General features: G+C 47.3%; 1 protein-coding gene across 3 annotated transcripts in view; it reads left to right on the forward strand.

Annotated features, from left to right (window-relative positions):
* Positions 1-16,611, forward strand: part of ARID4A (AT-rich interaction domain 4A) — a 111,427-nt gene that overhangs the window by 22,251 nt on the left and 72,565 nt on the right. For all 3 annotated transcript variants that reach the window (XM_040411278.1, XM_040411280.1, XM_040411279.1), the window contains exons 8-10: positions 88-217; positions 5,753-5,832; positions 13,876-13,949. In XM_040411278.1, the coding sequence (XP_040267212.1) occupies positions 88-217; positions 5,753-5,832; positions 13,876-13,949 (284 nt within the window). The remainder of the gene's footprint in view (positions 1-87; positions 218-5,752; positions 5,833-13,875; positions 13,950-16,611) is intronic.

The raw sequence follows: 16,611 nt of genomic DNA on the forward strand, positions 1-16,611 counted from the left end.
CCTACTTTGGTGGAGTGGATCTTTTTTAATAATGCAGAAGAAATATTATCTAGATCTGACTTCTGTTTTTGTCACATTTTCTTACAGGACAGAAGATGAGAAAGAAGAAAGCAGCAGCGAAGAGGAGGATAATGATTTAAAACGTTTTGGGGATGAATTATTGGGAAAAGTCGTGAGTGTGAACTGCAGCACAACCAAGGAATGCTATACTGCGGTGGTGAGTGAAGCGGTTTTGAATCTCTGGGCTGGATCAGCCGAACACTATGGGGGGAGATTTATCAGACTGGTGTAAAGTAGAACTGGCTTAGTTGCCCATAGCAACCAATCGGATTCCACCTTTCATTTTGGACAGCTCCTTTGGAAAATTGAGAAATCTGATTGGTTGCTATGGGCAACTAAGCCAGTTCTACTTTACACCAGTTTGATAAATCGCCCCCTATAGACCTCATTATCCAGGATGTTTGGCCTGTTCACGATTTATAAGAGTGCTGCTTATTTAGTTTTTATCTTGCTGAATGAAGTTGGTTATAGACATAAAATTGGTCTCATGCAAAAAATGTTTTCCTGCTGGAAAACCCCTTAAATTAAGTATTTTGATCGGTATAATAGGTTAAAAAAAAATAGAAAAAATTTACAGATCCCCCAGCAACTGAAGTACATCAACCAAACATATATGCCAGTAAGACTAGATGGAAAACTTTTGGCATAATTTTTTTAAAAAGTTTTCTGGCATAAATGCTTCATGTAGTTCTCAATCGTGATATGTACAGAGCCTAAGGGTAGCTGCACACGGGGCGGGTTGAGCGTGTTTCTTCTGTGCAGCATAATACAGTACTAGCAAAGTGAACGAGCTTTGTCATACCTCATGTACATGGTGCATATTTTGTACTGACGGAAATTGACGTATAGTGTGGCTTTTAAAATCTTCTGCGTGTCAATTGTTTGTGCAGATCTGCGGGTGATGTAGTATGGTTTCCACATGGACTTAAATCGGGCTGTTAAAATACACAGGAGATCCGCAATAGTGTCTATTTAGTATTTATGCAGTGTTTTTTTTTTTTTTCATATCATTTTTCATACAGCTTTTCTCCATACAAATCCGCACTGCTTGCAGGTACCCTTTAGGCTGGGTTCAAACATCACTGAAAAACTGCAAGTTTTACCATTGCAGATTCTTGTATGGCAAATCTGCAGCGTTGTACAGTACCATCAAAGTGAATGGAAATTTCTGTATTCTCAATCGCACACTGCGTCCAAAAAAACGCAGCGTAAATTGACCTGTGGTGCGAATTTTTTAATCCGCAGCATTGTCGATTTATGCTGCAAAAACTATGTAATGCATGTAGGCTTTTGTCGCAGAAACGCGGCAAAATCTGCAGCGCATTTTTCCACCGTATTTTCAGTTGCATGTGAACCCAGCCCTTAGAGTGTGGTCATACATCGTGGTCAAATTGTGTTTATTGCCATGATATTCACATAGTGGCACAATTTGCACAAAATCTCTAGCCTTCTTGCTATTGCATGGACTACCATTTAAGATTTTCGAGTTTTTTTTGTTTGTTTGTTTACTTTTGAAAGAAATTAGATGCTGTGATTTTATGAACATCTAAATCAGGTTTGTGATATTTGGGGGAGTTGTTCCTGGTCAGTTTTGTATGGTTGGATGATATCTGCAAGCAATAACTTGTGTAGAAAAAGAAGGTCTTTGAAGCAGTAGGGTTTGATAATGACCCACGATTTGTTACTTTTGAGTTGTTGCTCCTTTTGAGTAGTAATACTGAACAGCAGGTTGAGATTTAGTGTGTTTTTGTTCCGTGTGTCCATTTTCCACGGACAGCACACGTACCCATTGATTTAAATGTGTCTGTTCATATCTCCAGTATTTTTATTTTTATTTATTTTTTTTTTTTTATTTTTTTTTTTTTTTTTTTTACTGACCATAGGTCAGTAAGGCTACTTTCACACTCGCGTTTTGGCTTTCCGTTTGAGATCCGTTCAGGGCTTTCACAGGCGGTCCAAAACGGATCAATTTTGCCCTAATGCATCCTGAATGGATAAGGATCCGCTCAGAATACATCAGTTTGCCTCCATTCAGTCTCTATTCCGCTCTGGAGGTGGACACCAAAACGCGTCTTGCAGTGTTTTGGTGTCCGCCTGACGATGCGGAGGCAAACTGATCCGTCCTGACACACAATGTAAGTCAATGGGGACGGATCCGTTTTCACTGACACAATATGGTGCAATAGAAAACGGATCCGCCTCCCATTGACTTTCAATGGTGTTCAAGACGGATTCGTCTTGGCTATGTTAAAGATAATACAAACTGATCCGTTCTGAACAGATGCAGATGGTTGTATTATCGGTGCTGATCCATCTGCAGATCCATGATGGATCCTCACCAAACGCGAGTGTGAAAGTAGCCTAAATAAATCACTGAGACATTCACTACTTTGATCCATGTTGCGGACCAAGCACTCCCATAGAAGTCTATGGATCAGTGAAAATCATGGAACACCACGGATGGCATCTGTGTTGCGTCTGTTTTTCACTGAAGACAGATAGGAGATTCTTTGGAAATGAATTTTCAAATTTCCTTAACACAGTTGAGCAACGTCAGTGTGGACGAGGCCCAAGGCATAAATTCCATGTGGTTTTGCCACAGATCTCAACCTTGCATGGTGAAATCCGCACAAAAGAATTCATATGATGTGGATTTCAGAATCCGCATGACAAGTCGATTTTTCACACTGAAGGAAAAAGTGAAGTGTATGTGAGATTTGCCATTTTTCCACATGAGAATTTGCAATGAAAGTGTGCAGGTAGTGCCTTACTCTTACTCTAAGGCTACTTTCACACTAGCGTTCGGGGCTCCGCTTGTGAGCTCCGTTTGAAGGCTCTCACAAGCGGCCCCGAACGCATCCGTCCAGCCCCAATGCATTCTGAGTGGACGCGGATCCGCTCAGAATGCATCAGTCTGCCAGCGTTCAGCCTCCGCTCCGCAGGCGGACACCCGAACGCTGCTTGCAGCGTTCAGGTGTCCACCTGGCCGTGCGGAGGCAAACGGATCCGTCCAGGCTTACAATGTAAGTCAATGGGGACGGATCCGTTTGAGCCATATTGTGTCATCTTCAATCTTCAAATGGATCCGTCCCCCATTGACTTTCAATGTAAAGTCTGGACGGATCCGTCTGAACTACTTTCACACTTAGAATTTTTTCTAAGCTATAATGCAGACGGATCCGTTCTGAACGGATCCAAACGTCTGCATTATAGGAGCGGATCCGTCTGTGCAGACATCAGACGGAACTGCTCTGAACGCTAGTGTGAAAGTAGCCTAAACTGCATGCTTTAGAAGCACCACAATTTTCTTTTTAAATTGCCAGTTGATCTGCCCCAGAAGAGTCTGGCTGCAGTCTGGCAGGTCGGTGGCTCCCCTCCTTCTCTTGCTGCAGCCCCATGGACTGTCCTGTGACTCTTCCCCGAGCCTCTGGAGGTATGTGGAGCTGCATCAGGCTCGGTCCACACGCATTTCTGCTTCTAATATGCAGCAGAAAACAATGCGCCAGCATCATGTACATGCTGCGGATTTTGTTGCAGAAAAGCTCCATGTTAGATGCAGTTTCATTCTTTTGCATTGGAAAGGATGAAATCCGCAGTATAAATTGACGCGCTGTAAATTTCAAATCTGCATTACCGCATCTTTTCTGCTACGTTTTATAATTTTTTTTTTTTTTTTACTAAATACATACTGTACAACGCTGCAGATTTTCCGCACAAAAATCCAGAATGGCAGCTAATCAGTCACATGTGACACCAGACTCGGAGTCCCCGGCTGGTGAAGTCCTTCTCAGTCTCCAGCAGCTCCTCATCCTCCCTATGGCCTGGAAGACGGAACTGTTTAGCTTGGGGAGTACAAAAAAATAAACCGGAGCAGCTGTAGTAGAGGTAGAGGACAATACGTGAGGCATGCAAAGGACACTTGGGTAGACGCTACTGCAAAGTTAAAAAGTTTAGGGGCGTGTGATAAGTCTGCTACTGTGGTATATGGCCTACTGAAGTAAGGGGGGCAGCACATCGCTGTAGAAGCACCTAGCGGTATATAGAGAGGTCATATATCAGTGGGGGTATTTGTACGCTGCTGTTCCTTTGTAATTGGTGTATCTTTATGGCACACAGTGATCCGTGTATGTCCAGGTCCCGTATTATGGGAAGGTTGACCGTCTGATCACTTCACAGTGAACTTTAGCAATGTATTCGTGACTGTCTGTGGAAGCAGCCGCCCCTCTAACATCTGTTTGTTGGCTTGGCACCGGTCCACCACCAGCCCTGTCCTAGCGGTTCAGTACTGCGCACATAGCTGGCATTCTGTCTCGGCTGCGTTGCTTTCCTTTGTCAGGAATTATCTAGAAAAAGCCTATTTATCAAGGTTCATTTAGAAGGTAAAGCCCACTGCAGCACAGCTGAGAGGGGAGGAGAGAGACACGAGTGCGCACCCAAATATCTGATCTTCAGTATAGAAAGAAATACTCAAGACCAAAAGGCCATAGCCTGTGAATATGATCCACGTCTCTCCGGACTTGTGTCCAAACCTCCTTTCATTCTTGGCCCCCTTGCAGACGAGCGTGCCCGGATTAGGTCCAGATGCGTTCAGTGAACACTGTGCGATTTGGCAAACAGTCATTCAGTTTTGTTTGCGATCGCGTTCAGTTTTTATTGCGCGGGTGCAATGCGATTTACTGCATTTTGCACTCGCGTGATAAAAAAACAGAATGTTTACAAACATCTCTTAGCAACCATCTGTGAAAATCGCATCCGCACTTGCTTGCAGGTGCGATTTTTCACGCAGGCCCATACACTTCTAGGGGGCCTGCTGCGATTTTTCATACAATGCAAAAGTGATGCATGAAAACCACCGCTCATGTACACAGACGCATTTAAATGAACTGGTCCAGATTCCGTGCGGGCGCAATGCGTTCGCATCACGCATTGCACCTGCGCGGAATTCTCGCTCGTGTGAAAGGGGCCTTACTCGTGTACATGTTGGTGAATAACACTCTTCGGTTACCTGCACATGATGCAGAACATGTGCGTTTTTCCCATGCGTATTCTCGTGCAGAAAAACCGCGGCGTAAGACAGCACCTGGAAAATGTATGAGATTTGCTTATTTTTTTTTTTTATTTGTGCAGAAATTGACCTGCTGAGCGGATTTTGAAATTTGCAGCGTGTCAATTGAGCTTTTCTTGTGCCTTGTCAATAGAAGAGTGACATCTGCGGCAAATTCTCACCAAAAACACATAAAAACCACACAAACATACTTAAAAAAATAAAAAAGTGATAGTGCGGATTTATGTGCCTTTGTTAATTCTTTTAGACTACCAGCATGGCCTCCATTACAGCTCCCACATTTGGTCGGGGTGTATGCGTGTCAAACGAGATGGGATGTTTGATTGTAAGACAATATAACTGTGACATCAATTGATTATACGTTGTCACGTTCCACATCATCAGTTGATCTCTGAAGTGCTTTTTAAAGGGTCAGACTTGTCATAAGAACAAAATCGGAAGCTATCTCCTGCAGCAATTGCCAGATTGAAGGACACGCAGCACCACTTTGTCTCTTTGATATGTCAACTAACCAGCGACTGACTATCTGCATATCTGACAGCTACATATACATCATTCCCTTTGTAAACTCCCGTTACATTGCTATCCAAATGTTAATATATATATTTTTTTCCTCTCTTGCTTCAGGTTGTTTGTCCCAGCTGCAATGAGGATACATCACTGAAAAAAGACCAATGCTTGGTTCGATCCTTTGTGGATGCAAAATTGTAAGTACGATTTGTATCGGTTATGTTCAAGTATAGAGCACAATTTATATATAAGAGAACGGTATTATCTCTTAACTCATAAGAAGTGTTAGCAGTCAATACATGATGCGACTGTAAATCACACGTAAAAAGTAAAAGACAATTAGGTCAAAGGCGTCAACTGCGATCTAATTGTCTTTTTCTTTTTGCGTATGATTTAGTCCCATCATGTAAGGACTGTTAACACTTCTCATCAGTTGAGAGATAATACCGTTCTCTTTTATAAGAATTGGGCTCTCTATCCTACTGTATCCTACTATCTTTAAATACATTGTGGTGCCCCACACACTTGTTTCTTATTAATGTCATTGGGGGACACAGTACCATGGGTATACATACGCCCAGCTACCACTAGGAGGTGGCACTAGATATCAAAAAGGTTGGCTCCGCCCAGGTGGGCCTTACCCTCTCCACAGACACTAGGCTAATCTGTTTCACCTGCTGCTTTTTTATCTTTATTCTTTTATTTTATTCCTTTTTTATTTTTTTTTGTCTGCAGGTCTCTGCCTGCTGCAGGATGGGGCTCCATCGTGGATATCCACTTTAGTTGCACCCCCTGCGGGCGCGTACTTTGAGTACCTCGCCGGTCACCCAGTCCCCCATTGCTGCATCCGCAGTGGAATGCCGGTAATCCCACATAAGTGAGAGTTTGCCGAAGGGGTGACCTTGCGGCGCCTGAAGACGCCGGACGGTAAGTATTACCCCCTGCGTCCCTGTCCCATGTGGTCTCGGGTTAGTTCTCCTCCTTTGGCCAGGTGGTGGGTTTTACTTTATTCGGGGGGCCTGGGAAACCCTTCTCCTCCTGGCCACCCATGCCCCTCCCCGGCCTTTCCTTCTACCTTAGTCCCCGGCTTCTACCGGGACTAGGCCGCATCTTCTCTGGCCTGTCCTTGTCCCAGGTGCGCCTTTTGCCCCGTTTTTCACCTACCTGAGCGTCGCTCCTCCTTAGGAGTCCCCCACGCCTGTTGTGTTTTTTTTTTTTTTTTTTTTCTCCCCGGAGGGCCCCCGGCTTCCCGCGGTTCTGTTCCGCTGACTTCTCACTTTTCTCATTCAAGTGCCGGCTTTAGCCCCGTGGGCGGAGTTTTTCACTTAACTCCGGCTTCAGGGCCTCCATCTTGCCAGCATCAAGGATCATCCCATACAGCCTTCCATGCACACTTCTGCGGCTGCTGCAGCACCCCTTTGGGGACACAGCACCTGGGGTCCGGTAGCCTCCGGCTGCCTGTTTTTTTGTTTTTGTTTTTTTTTTCCTGCTGAGAAATCCCACATTCCCGCCCACCTTCGAGGTCGCCACATTATTTTCGTGCGCCCGTTGCTGTAGAAAGTCAGCCTGACCCTGTTTGTGCGCAGTGCCTCCAGGCTCCCTCAGGGCTCCCTTCCCAGTCCCAGGCCATTGGGAGAGTAGGGCTAGATTTCCTATCTATGGTGGAGGTTTTCGACCGCTTGCCTGCCAAAATGCGTCCGCCTCTGGGGCCCCCCCCCCCCCTCCCGCAGGGACTCCTCTGCTAACGGTGTATGCTCACTCTCAGACACTAGTTCCCGTAATCGACCTCTGGTCTCAACTAGGTCCTGCTCCTCCTCTGTGTCCTCGAGTCACTTCCAGGACAGAAATCTCTGCCCTTATGCGGCAGCATAGGCCCCCCTGGGAGTCCTTTACTTCATTCCTGCATTGGTCCTTATCAGGAGGCAGAGTCCAATAACGGCCTAGGGTCTCCCCTCATAGGTCCCTTTCATCCCCTGCATCCTGGTTTCCTCCCAGGATGGGACTAGCACTGAGTGACACTCCTCAGGTTTCTCCTGCCTCATCGAGGGACTCCTCTGCACAGAGTCTGACTCGGAACAGATCATCAGGCGATCTTCCACCATACAGAATCTCTCTGGGTGGTCAAAGACAGCTGTCCAATGAGGAACCTCTCCTCCCCAGGGTTGGTATCCCCTTTAGTGGATTTTCAGATGGCACTCCCCTGGTTGCACAAGTAATTATCCGCACAGGTAAGTCAGCTTGCCGCCTCTCCAGTAGGTAGTGCTTTACCTGCCGCCGTGTTTAGCACACCGACATACCTATGTGGTGTCCCAGGTACTCGTACCACTGCCAAATGCTGTATCCGGCAGAGTTTCCTAGTTCCAATGTATCTCCTTTTCAGCTGGAGTAATTTCACTATTACCAGGAGCTATATTCAACACACTGTCCTAGTCGGAGAGTGTTCCAGGCCACCGTATTACTTCTCCAGACGCTGTAGCCAATTCACCATCCTGGTGCCAGTGTGCACCACGCAACCATATTACTCCCTTATTAAGCGGAGTACCTGTACCATCTTCAGACGCTATAGCCACTTCACTTGTCTGGTACTAGTGTGCACCATGTAGCCACATTACTCCATTATTAGGTGGAGTACCTGTACCATCTCCAGATGCTGTAGCCATCACACTTGTCTGGTTCTAGTGTGCATCACGCAGTCATATTACTCTTTATTAAGCGGAGTACCTATACCAGATGCTGTAGCCATGTTCCCACTCCCATTATAGTGTGCCTCATACAGCCAGATTACTCCTATTCTCAAGCAGAGTATTTGTAGTATCTCCAAGTGCTGTGCCCTATTGGTACAATCTGGGGCCCATACGGCTCCTGCATTCCCCTTTCCAGGCTCTAATGTGTGCTAGGCAATCATGTGGCCCCTCTTCATGCGAAGTGATGGTACCATCCCCAGACACTGTATTCATCACTCTTTTCTGGTTCCAGTATGCATCTGGCACCCCATTACCGTCGTCCTCGGCGGTGTACTTGTACTATCTCAAGGTGCTGTACCCGACAAACCATCCTGGTTGTAGTATGTACCTGGTAACCATATCTCCCCCCCCCCCCCCCCCTTCTTGGACAGAGTAGAGTTGCAATTGTTAGATCCAGTATATAGCTGGCCTGTTCAGATCTGACACCCATGCAGTACCTCCTGAACCAGGCCTTCTTAGTGCACCAAGTCTTCTTATTGCCCTTGTACTAGGCATGATTTATACTTTATTGCTTGACGCATTACTTCTCAGTCCTGTTATACACCAGACAACCACACTCCCTCCGCCATGGGCAGGTTGTTGGCTATCATGCTAGGTTTGTTCTTTGTCAACCCTATACAGTACTACTGTATTCCGCACAGCCGCGTTACCCCATTTCATGGATGGAGTACTCGCGTTGTTGTTACCGCCTCTCTGCTTTGTTTTCAGAGTTACATGGCCCAGTCCTGGCAGAGTACCTGGATCACCACTGGATGTTCTATCCTGCAGGGATACGAAGCATTGTGAGCACCAGCCGCTACTGCAGTTTTCAGGTCATCGCTGGACGTCCTCTCTGATATGGCTGTGACAGGACTAGTGAGCGCCACACACCTACTTGTTGGATGGAATTTTCTGCTGCTCGCCCTGGTATCGGACATGGTCCCGTAGTTCTTCCATGGTCCGGGTGTTCTTGGTACTCCCTTATGTTCTCTGATTAGTTGTGCTACATGACAGAAGTGCCGTTCTATTGGGCCTTGCCGTTGTCTTCACCTGTCAGTTCCTTTCCCCTTTCTTGGGGGTTTCATTGTGCTCTGCTGGTAGCTTCTACATGTCGGTGTAGTCTCTCCCGGATTCCCCAGGCGAATTCTGCTTCCTTTTCTAAAATATGGATGTCTGGCAATTCTTTTACAAAATCCAGGCTGCTGTACTTGCCCCTTCCGGGGCAGTGTTATACAGTATGCTAGTCACTACACTTAGGATGGTTGATTAACCATGGCTGATGTTTTTTTTCCCTATGGTTGCTACATTTCATTTTTCCTTTCATAACCTGGCTATTATTGTCCTCATGTGGTCCAGTTCTGTGGACCCTACCTGAGCCTCTGACTGGGCAATCCTGCTTGGAGTCCCTGCCCCAATGGTTCTTAGACCATCTAGCTACCCTGGCCTTCACTGGCCAGTTCCCTCTGGGGAAGCTACTCATGGCATCTCTGACCGCACATGCTCTGTATGACAGCTGCTTCTTTGGGCCCGGTTTGGTTCTTTTCCCTCCTGGGTCCCCATAGGCTTGTTCCCCTCTTGAGATTCTAACCTCTCTTTCCGTCTCCCCAGGTTCAGATCCTGGTACCTTGGAGCTCCGGTTTGCAATTTACATTCATATTGGCCACTTCTGAGATGGAGCCTTCCCTCGATTTGAGAACTGTTCCTCTTTAGGCTGTTTTGGAGTCCTCTCTCTTCTACTCCGATATCTCTCAGACGAGTGTGTCCCCACTTGTATTACCAGGGCCTATGACTGGTTCCTTTTTTCCTGAGGCTTTATGTGGCCAGGGATTTCACTGGTCTTATTTCACAGTGATGTTTTGTTCCAGTTTTTCTGAGGCTCGATTCTACTTTGTACGGGACGCATGTCTTTACGTTCCCTCCTCCTCCAGAGGTTGGCTGCTTTATCTGGCAGATGGGGTTTCCACCTTCTCCTAGGGTGTTTCTCTTTTCCCACCTGCCTTGCAGTGGAAGGAGGCTTGCTTCCTTCCCGTGGTGAGTCTTTGCTATACTTTCTCTCAATCGTTCAGCCTCCAATGCTTCCCCTGGCCTTCACATGGTGTTTGCGACAGACAGGCCATGTTTTTGGTCTGAGACAATTTAGAGTTTTTTCCTTGTCGGGTCCTCTTACTGGTCGAGTTCCTTTGCTTCCAGGCCTTATGGTATCGCCTTCCTTTTGCCGAGGGGTGGTCCACTGGGTCTTCCTTTTAGTTTGTCTCCAGGAAGTTTTTTCCGGTTCAGGACTGCTCCTGTCCTTTTTCCCAGGCATTTTCTCTCCTGCCTCATGGTCTAATTTTTCTTGTTGGGTCTGTCCTCTTATAGATCCTTCTCCTGGAGCATCCTTCTATATGCAGAGCGCTAGGTCATTACCAACACACGCCTTCCGGTTGTGATGCTCTCCTGTCTCTTCCCTGGCTCTTCCAGATCCTTCCTCTGGCTCTCTAGTGTGCACTTGTTCAACTCTTGGTTCTTGTGCAGGACATCTAGCCCTGCTCCGTATTCTCTAGGTTATTTTTTCACCTTGGGTGGAGCTGGATGTTTCCCCTTGTACCCTTCTTGCATATGGCCTTTTTTCCCAGGCACTTGTCCTTGGGATCCTGGCGGTCTCCCATAATTTGTTTCTTTGGACTCTTCCTGGTCCTGGAACCTCTCGGCCCACTTCCTTCGTTTTCTATCTACCATTTCATGCTATGGCCTCTCCTGGTCATGTTGGGTCACTTGGTTCTCCTGCACCTGTGCTTCTGACTTTTTGCATGAGATTTCCTTCCCACCCTCGGGGACACCCAATGACCTTTTAATGAGAAAATTTGATTTTTGTACTCGCCGTAAAATCTGTTTCTCGTTCAATTCATTGGGGGACACAGATCCCACCCTTTGTTTTCATTTCTTTTTTTCTCACCGGGCTGCTGCTCTTCTTCCTTCCCCGGTCTAGGACACGTTGGTTCTTCGCTTTTTGTTTCTCTCTCCTACTGCTATTGGTACAAACTGATTAGCCTAGTGTCTGTGGAGAGGGTGTAGTCCACCTGGGCGGAGACAACCTTTTTGATATCTAGTGTTGCCTCCTAGTGGTAGCTGGGCGTATACCCATGGTGCTGTGTCCCCCAATGAATTGAACGAGAAACGGATTTTACGGTGAGTACGAAAATCCTATTTTTTCGACTCTCCAGATATACGGTCCATCACCCTTGATGAGTCCGTGCCTTTTTGTGGTTCTGTGGGCTGCTGCCTAACACTTCCTCGATATCTGACTATTTCACCTAGGTGTCTCATTGGCGATCCCACCCACGTCCCTTTTCCTATTGGTTTATCCTTTCCCTTCTGTGTCTCGCTTCAGTTTTTGCTTTTTATGTTGTATAGGAAGTAAATATCTGTGTGTGGATATAATGGGGCAGATATAGTGAGATCTTTTCGTCATTATGGTCATTGCTTATAGCTGGAGTAGCTTTGAATTTTTGGCACACTGACTGCCAGAAGATGCTGTACATTTATTAAAGAGCATCTGTCCCCATGGTCATGGTCAACCCTCGTGCCGCAAGCCACATGTTCATCAGGTGAAAAAAATTGTTCACGCAGATACCTAAATTATCAGTTCTGCGCAGCAAATGATGCTGTGTAAACAGCGATCTGCTGCCCAGAAAATAATGTAGCTGTATGAGGACGAGTGATGGCATCAGCCATTGCTCGCGCTCATTCTATGGAGGTGATCGCTGCATGTAAATTCAACTCTTCACGCCCACTAACGTGCAGGCAATTATCAAAACGGAACACTTCCTTTCCGACAAATGTGTGCTCAATCGTTGCATGTAAATGCAGCATAAAGCCTCATTCACACGTCCGTGTCCGTGCTCAAATCCGTGAGCAGGGCATCTGTAAAGCTGTCCGTGTTGCATCCATGTTTCATTGACACTGAACAGCTGAAAAATTATTTTCAAATTATCTCTTCTTAATAATCCATGAAACACGGATTGCATCCGTGATTTTCACGGACCCATAGACTATAATGGGCGTGAGGGATCCGGTAACATGGACCAAGATAGGACATGCATCCGTGCTGAAAACACGGACCGTGCTAAAACACTGATGTGTGCTGTCCGCATTGAACACGGACAGCACACGTACGTGAAACACTGACGTGGGAATGAGGCTTAAGATTGGCACATATGACCCCAGTCTTAATGTATTTGCCCCAATGGTTATCATGCAGTCGTTTTGGAACCATAAATAATTAGTATTGTGCCAGGGTACAATTTTTAGGAGTCCTTATGTGTCCTTATGTGTTGCTGTGGACATCTTTTACTATATAACAAAATAAATGGCCACTTATTTCTGACCACAATTTTTTTTTTTTTTAGGTTACACATTTTTCTGCAGATTTTTCGGTAACCTATAGCTGCATACAAAATGAGTATTGCCACCTTGTGGTTAGATTGGGTTGCATATGTCTTTGCTGGGTATTGTGGCCTAGGGCTATAGGGCAAGTTGCAGTAAAACGGTCAGTTGATCGCAGCGCAACCTCTGAGGAAATTTAGTAAGAAACCCTATTGGAGTCGGGTTGTGGGCCACCTAAGAAATGTTAAATGCTACATTTTCTTAGGAACATTTCTAATCTGGGCAGAGAAAATAGTATTTCAGTAACATCTGCACAGTTACTTAGAAAACGTAAAATCTATACAGCGTTTTGCAGATTTCCCAGCACGCAGCACAGTGTGCAGTTTCTGGAGTAGAAATATTGAGTTACTTCTTAAAAAGTGAAAGTATATTGCTCAGCTATACCGTTACTTTATCGCCCTGTGTGCTGCGGCCTCTTCAACCAATCAGTTGGGGCTCATGCACACGAACCTTTTTTTGCGTTCAGTATACTGGCCGTTTTTTAGTTCAGTATGCGTTACTTATACTAAACCATTCATTACAATGGGTCAGCACAAAAAAAAAAACTGAAGTGTCTCCGTGTGCATTCCATTTCCGTTTTTCCATTCAAAGATAGAACATGTCCTATTAATATTGCCCGCAGATCACATTCAGTGGCTCCATTCAAGTCAATGGGTCCGCAAAAAAAAAACGGAACACATACGGAATGTACTCTGTATCCGTTCCGTTTTTGCAGAACCATCTATTGAAAATTTTATGCCCAGCCCAATTTTTCCTATGTAATTACTGTATATACCATACCGAAGAATTGAACCGGAAACGCTACTGAAATGAAAAACTGATCAGTTAAAAACGGCCCACAAAACACTGAAAACTCCATACGGTCGTGTGCATGAGCCCTTAGTGTGTGTTGTGTTTTGGATCCCCACCAGTCGATTTTAAAGTCCGAACAATCCCTTCAAGCGAAACCTTATCTTTAGAATTATTTCGGCACAGATCTAGGGGAACGTGCCAGTATCATATAGAAAAATGTGTAATAAATGTGTTTCTTAGTTAATTTTTTTTTTTTTTTAAATTTATGAAAATGTTTCATTTTTTTTTTCTTTTATTCAGCCATTCGGTAGCAAGGAAAGATATCGAAGAGCTTGACATGAATGCACTGAAATCGGAGAGCCCTGCAAAGCCAGGTAACTGACTAATTGTGCCCATGATCAGTGTGTGGATAATATTATTTCCACATCACATAAAATTGCTAAGGAGGGATAAGAGCTAAAACTGGTTTGTAATGTGGGGGCATAAATGCGCAGTGGATTAGAGTCTATGGAGCCAGTAGGGTATGATTGAAACTAATATTACAACTACTTGGTATTGCACTACTGTTGGGGAAAAGAAAATCTTCTCCTGTGTCCACGGTCACTTACCATATATTTTTTCTAGATCACCCCATTTCCTCTCTAGGAATATAAGAAAAGTCTTCATGGAGCCAAAAAAGCTCATCTTTATTTATTTTTATTTATTTTTGCCATGTTTGGACATTAGATTAGTTTCTCGCCCATATTCCTTGGGGGACACAGGAAACCATGGGTATAGCTCTGCTCCCTAGGAGGCGTGACACTAAGCGAAAGCTGTAAGCCCCTCCTCCATCAGCTATACCCTTCAGCCTGGAGAAGAGACTGCCAGTTTTTGCTTAGTGTCCAAGGAGGCAAGACACCCCCTGCTTATGCAGGGTTGTTATCCTATGATTTTTATTTTTTACGTATTTGTTGTTTTTAACTCGGTTTTTTTCTACCTACAGGGACAACAGAGGCGCATTGACCCCTCTGTTTCTCCCGGGGTTGAGTTGCGCCAGTGCCGGTAATTCCGCACTGCCGCCTCCCCCACAGAAGACAAGGTGGACCAGGGCAGCCTCGCTCCCCTGCGTCCCGCCAGCTCAGGGTCGCCCGCACGCCAAGTCCCTCCCCCGGCTTCCTGCCACCGCGGTGCCAGGAGCTGAAGGGGCGACCCCGCTGGATGGACTGAGGGCGAAGACAGCGTATGGTGAGAGTGGCTGCTCCAGCCTCCCCTTCCTCCCTCCCACCGCTGCTACCAACATGGCCACTGTTACATGACCACTGCAAACCCCCCCCCGCCCCCCCCCCCCCCCCCCCCCCCCCCCGCATATCGGGACGTTACCGGGCATAGTTGGAGGGCAGTCTATCTGGGCAAGTCCTAGAACGCTGCCTTACAGGGGACGGCTGCAGACTTGCAAGCAGTCTGCTACATCTAGGCGCGGTGGGAGCCGTTCTCCTGGCATGAACGGCGCCATGTCATGGCCGGCACTTCAACATCCTTGGGGGTTAAAATCATTTTGCCGCGCGCGCGCGGCTCTGCTTCGGCTTCAGCGCGGCAGAGGGGGGGCGGAGCTTCCTTACACATTCAGCTCCGTGCTGCTGCGCTCCGCTACTTCCGGGTTCATCTCTCTGCCGTGCGATCCTGAAGCCTTTCAGCTCCGTGCTGCTGCCTCTCCTCCACAGCCTCCTCAGTCTGTTCCCCTTACAGCTGCCGCTTGTATCATCGGGTCTGGTAGGACTGTTTAACCCCCTCCGTGCCACAGTACTGTTGCCTTAAAGTGCAACATCTTTCCACCATGTCAGACCCTTCTGCAGCCGCCAAGCCATGGTACCATGCCTGTACCGCTTGTAGGGAACCCTTTCCCCGGGGGCAGTCCGATCCGCACTGTACTGCATGCCGAGCCCCACCGCAGCCTCAGTCGCCCGCTGTGTCGCTCCCTGCTTCCTCTGACCCGCCTGACTGGGCTAGATCCCTGTCCCAGGCCGTGGAAAGCCTCACTCATGTCGTGGGCCGCCTAATAGATAGGCCACCTACCCCGCAGGACGCCACTCTGACTGTCGCGCCCTCCGGGTCCACTGCTTCTGCCGCTGCAGCGGGTTCATCCTCTCCTAGTGACCCCTCCCGAGCTAGGCACTCTCAGAAGCGTATTAGAGTAGAGCGAGCCTCCTCCTCGGATGCCTCCCTCTCCCCGCCACGCGTGCGCACCCAGACGAGCCTCTCCTCTCCAAAGGATTCGCTCTCTGAAGGTGAATTGGCGGCTTCAGATTTGGAAATGGACTCGGCCCTGCCGTCCAAGCTAGCCTCAGCGATGGCTCAACTCATCTCTGATATACGTGACACCTTTAAGGTGCAGGATGACCCCCCTAGCTCGGACGCAGCTAGCGTCTCCTTTATCAGACCCAGGCAGGCCTCAAAAGTCTTTCCAATCCACTCTGATTTCTCCTCCGTGGTGTCTAAGGCTTGGGCTCGCCCGGACGCCCGTTTTGTCAACCCAAAGAAGCTGGACATTTGCTATCCTTTTCCAGCCGATGTCGTGGCCACCTGGTCTTCCCCACCCAAGGTAGACCCCCCTGTGGCCCGGCTGTCAAAGAACACGGCCATCCCTGTTCCCGATGGGTCCTCTCTTCAGTCAGCGGAGGACCGTCGCATGGAGACACTGTCCAAGGGCATTTTTGCTGCCTCCGGTTCTGCCCTCAGGCCGGTTTTTGCCTCTGCTTGGGCAGGGAAAGCAATCTCTGCTTGGGGTACGCAGCTGGAACAGGAGTTGGACTCGGACATCCCCATCCAGGACCTACGTTCCTTGGCCCAGCTTATTATTCGGGCCGGGAATTTTGTCTGTGAGGCCTCCCTTGATGCGGGAGCCCTTATTGCGCGCTCCTCCGCCCTGGCAGTTGCCGTCAGGAGGGAGCTCTGGCTGAAGGTCTGGAAAGCGGACGCTGCCTCCAAACGTTCCTTGGCGGGGCTACCGTTTGCGGGTTCCCGCCTTTTCGGGGTCCGCTTAGACGAACTTATTTCAGA

This window comes from Bufo bufo, chromosome 11 (assembly GCF_905171765.1).
Source record: "Bufo bufo chromosome 11, aBufBuf1.1, whole genome shotgun sequence".
In the NCBI taxonomy this organism is placed as follows: Eukaryota; Metazoa; Chordata; class Amphibia; order Anura; family Bufonidae; genus Bufo; species Bufo bufo.